The 3919-nt window shown below is 43.7% G+C and overlaps 1 protein-coding gene across 1 annotated transcript; it reads right to left on the bottom strand.

Moving 5' to 3' along the window:
* Positions 1-437: 437 nt before the first annotated feature.
* LOC119378847 (retinitis pigmentosa 9 protein) lies at positions 438-1850 on the bottom strand. The gene is made up of 5 exons (XM_037647881.1): positions 1644-1850; positions 1395-1555; positions 1240-1331; positions 1098-1159; positions 438-712 (listed from the first exon to the last, which is right to left on the bottom strand). The coding sequence occupies exons 1-5, from the start codon at positions 1760-1762 to the stop codon at positions 532-534; spliced, it is 615 nt and encodes a 204-aa protein (XP_037503809.1). The 5' UTR covers positions 1763-1850; the 3' UTR covers positions 438-531.
* Between the last annotated feature and the right edge of the window lie 2069 nt (positions 1851-3919).

Genomic DNA, 3919 nt, shown 5'->3' with positions numbered 1-3919 from the left:
AAGGACATTTAAGGACCTACAAAAATTTAAGGGTTTTCAAGGCCTTGAAAATGCTATTTGAAAATTCCAGGGTTTTCAAGGACCACTACGAACACTGAATTTACATATCAATTTGTGTGGCTGCAAGTCCACACAAACATGAGAAGCTGCAAGGTCGTAGCCAGAAATTTGCAGCTTGGTTTTCCACCTTGCGAACATGGTGGTGTCCGCTTTTACTTCTCACAAACTGCTCGGAAGCTCAACATTTTCTCAAATCCCGCGGTTCATTAACTTTTCACGTCGATTGCACATATCGTATAGACGCTCATACATCTTACCAACTGTTGCACTGCTTTCGAAGAAAGCTTACCAACAGGGACGCGTGAAGGTGATCGTAGATCAAGGATACGCGGGGCCTTTACCTCGCGGCTCTCACATCACTGTCAACACACAGCAAATCTGCATGATACGAAATATTTAATTGGGTAGGCATGATATAATACATATAAGGCAATTATGAATGCGACAAAGGGAAGTACTACGTGGCAGCGTTCACTTTCTTCGATGCTTCTTCCTCGGTTTGCGATGATGCTTTTTTCTGGGCTCGTGTTTTGAGTGGCTGTGCTTGTGGTGCCGCTTTCTCGATTCTCCCGGGGAGCTACCGCTGCTTGAAGAGCTTGAGCTGCTGTCTGAATCCGACGATTCCTCAAGAAGTGCCTGTAGCTGGCGAATACTATCATGGAATGAAAAAAAGGTAAAAAGAAAGTAAAAGCACATTTAAAACACATATAAAAACTGCGACGGTCTTCTTTGTTAATCACCAAACTGCAGCATAATAATTACACGTGCCCTCGATGTGGTTGGTCGCGCAAAAGAAAATAAAATCATTGGTGGAAGACAAGTCAAATGCTTGACAGCAACAATACTGTGCACAATTCCCAGTAACCGAAGCATTAAAGAGTCCATTCAGTCATTGCCTCAACCCCCTGTTTCCTCCAATATACTACAGTATAAACCGTCCTACAAATATCTGACGCTTACGAAAAACGGCAGCTGGACTCTGCCGATTAGCTAATGCATCGTAACGTTAATCCTCATCAATCAATGGGAGCACTTACCGTTCCTGCTTTTCGGTCGCTTTGCTTTCTTTCACGAACTCGTGCATCGGATCTTCGTGCACCTAGGAACGAAGTAGCGCTCTGACGCACTCCAAAAGTGTTTCGGAATATATGCAACTTTCATAGTGTACAAACGACTTACAAATCTAAACTTCTCGCTTGAAGAGTTTCCACTGAGGAACAATGGACACTCCCTGTCCCCTGTCCTATGTCCGTAGGCTTTGCACCTCCAACCTATTGGGAAAGAGCGTCTGATGTTGAACGACTGATCTGGCGCTGCTGCAGCATACTACGCACATTTCATTACTTTAACTTCTTTTCCCAGGGGCATCCATAGACCCTTCGTAGGTGCCTTTGACAGGAACTCTCGCGCATGTTTATTCTCGGGCAAGTCAGGAATACAGTCTTCAGGATTCTCCTTTTCCTCCTGAATTAGACCAGGTGGGGCCTGGTTGTAGCTAAAAAAAAAATCGCAACAATACCGTTAGTCGAACTTTTAAAGCCCAGAAGAGGACGTGCATCAGCAGCTTGAAAGACAGGCAGTACAAGGTGTCGATGTGTTTCAGAGCCTGTATTTTGTCGCTGAAATTCCGCCCCTTGTCTAGTAGCGCTGGCCCTGGCTTAGCTTCGTGGCTACCACAGCGACCGGACTTGGTTGATGACATTATAAAAAGCCAGACATCACAAATAAGCCACGAAACGGCGGGAAACTATCGCGACAACACCGCACAATCACATCCATCCGACAGCCACAATTTCGACTTGACTCGAGCCAAAACACAACCACGTTTCACAAACGAAACTGAATATGCAACGTTTAGTTACAAAAAAAGTACTGGTTTGTTAACAAAATGAGTACCCACACGAGAATAAACTGCAGTGAGTGTTAGTCAACAAAATGCATGAACGAAAACGTCTTGTTTAAATTAAGTATGCTTACCTTGCGCGGCGCTGCCAGCGTCTTGCGCTGACACAGTGTGGCGCCATATTCAAACAGGACACCTAAAACTAGTGCTGCGACCTACTTGTCGCTTTCTGAAGGTGTTTCATGTATTCTGCAGAGGTCAGTATCGCTAATGTCACTCCTATTTAAGCATGCTTAATGTTTTCACGTAGCACACCACTCAGCGCACACAGTCATGTCTCTGTAAACAAAAGTGTAAAAGAAATTCTGAAGCGATGTCATGCACTCAAATTTCACCGAGAACTTATTTCAGCTGCTATATATTTTCATTGCTTCCCTACTTTATAAACTGTTCAGCGATACCTGCAACTTTCATTGTGCGTTGCTTTCCTGCCGCAAGGGTGTTGTGCATATTCAATGAAGCAATTTAATAGCGCTCGCGTTCTCTTATCCCCCACTCTCGTTTGGGGCATTTTACAGCGCGGCTGGTAAGCACTCATCTGTACTCGTTTTGCACCCTCCAGCCTCCCGATTTGCCACGCCTCCTGTGTGTACAGGTGATTTTGGAAAGATCATTCAATTGCCACAGGCAAATGAATTGTATCAAATTAAACCTTTTCATAACCAAGTAGTCTTTGTACAGAGACTGCAGTTGGGTGCTCCAAACAGGGTGGTAAAATACTAAAGCACTGTAATTAATTACAAAGTTACAATAAACAGAGCAACGAGCTCTGCAGGTGAGTTTGGAATATTGATTAAATGCCCATGGCAACTGAAGAGACAAATCAAGGTAAAACTTCGCAGAACCCAATTAGGTTTCGTGTATGCATTCCTGAATGCCCTAAAGAGACGGTGAAACACCTTTTCAGACCTTGCAAGACCTTTTCTTCAGAACTGAGAAATACGTATATATAGTTGCAATAAGTTCAATATAGGCCTGAGCTTGATTATGTACTCCCAAAGAAATTTTTGAAAAGGAACTAATAACAATGCACATCCAAAAAGTGCAATGCATGCTTACTTTCTTCATGCCCTCTCAACACACAAGCAGGGTCAAATTGGCAATGCTGTGCTTATTGATCCTCTCTTTTCCATAGTAACCCTTCAAGGCTGGCATATCTGACAAAGATTCCTTAGAGTGACAAAAGAACATTGATGTGACAGGCAGGACGTGTTTAACAACTGCTGCTTTTTGCTTGATGATTGGAGGGGCGCGCATTTGTGCACACTCCACAAGTAATTCATGGTCAGGAAAAATATTGCCCATGGGCTGTTTTCATGGGCTATCGTTCTGGCTATGTGACTTAACAGTGGCGAAAGTGAAGGGGCTCGAAACCTGCAGCCAAAGTGGAACCGGCTGATGGCTGACAAATTGAAAAAACATTTGGAAACAGTTGGGTGCCGATATTCTTGGCTAGCCCTCAGGGCCGTGCCTAAGGGGGCGTTGAGGGGGTTCTGACACCCCCCGAAATTTTTTCATGCTTAAACTTTTAGGGTGACACTAAAATACTTGCACACCATCACAAAGACCACCAGTTGCCAATGTTAGCCGTTCTACACACAAACACCCCCCAAAAAAATTCCTGGGTATGGCCCTGCTAGCTATGTTGACAATAGTCAACTATGCTGGTGCAGGTTTAGTCAAGGACCTCAGCTGGTTCAAGAATGTAGCAAGACCATTTCACAATCTCTTTCAATGTCTGGCAAAATGTCTTGAAAATTGTTAATGCTGTTGGCCACTGGGTAATTATTGCAAAATGTTTGCATTTGCCTATAAAGTCTCTGCTTGGAAGATTTCTTAAGAAAAAATTATGCATCCACAGTTTTCCAAGTTGGCTCGTGCACTTAATAGCTGAACATACTGAAGAAATCGCCGGACTGAGATCAGAACTTTCTGCCTTAAAGAAAGCAACAAAAA

Source organism: Rhipicephalus sanguineus, chromosome 1 (genome assembly GCF_013339695.2).
Source record: "Rhipicephalus sanguineus isolate Rsan-2018 chromosome 1, BIME_Rsan_1.4, whole genome shotgun sequence".
Classification (NCBI taxonomy): Eukaryota; Metazoa; Arthropoda; class Arachnida; order Ixodida; family Ixodidae; genus Rhipicephalus; species Rhipicephalus sanguineus.
Note: the sequence above shows the minus strand (reverse complement) of the source record. Positions and strands in the feature narration are given on the sequence as shown.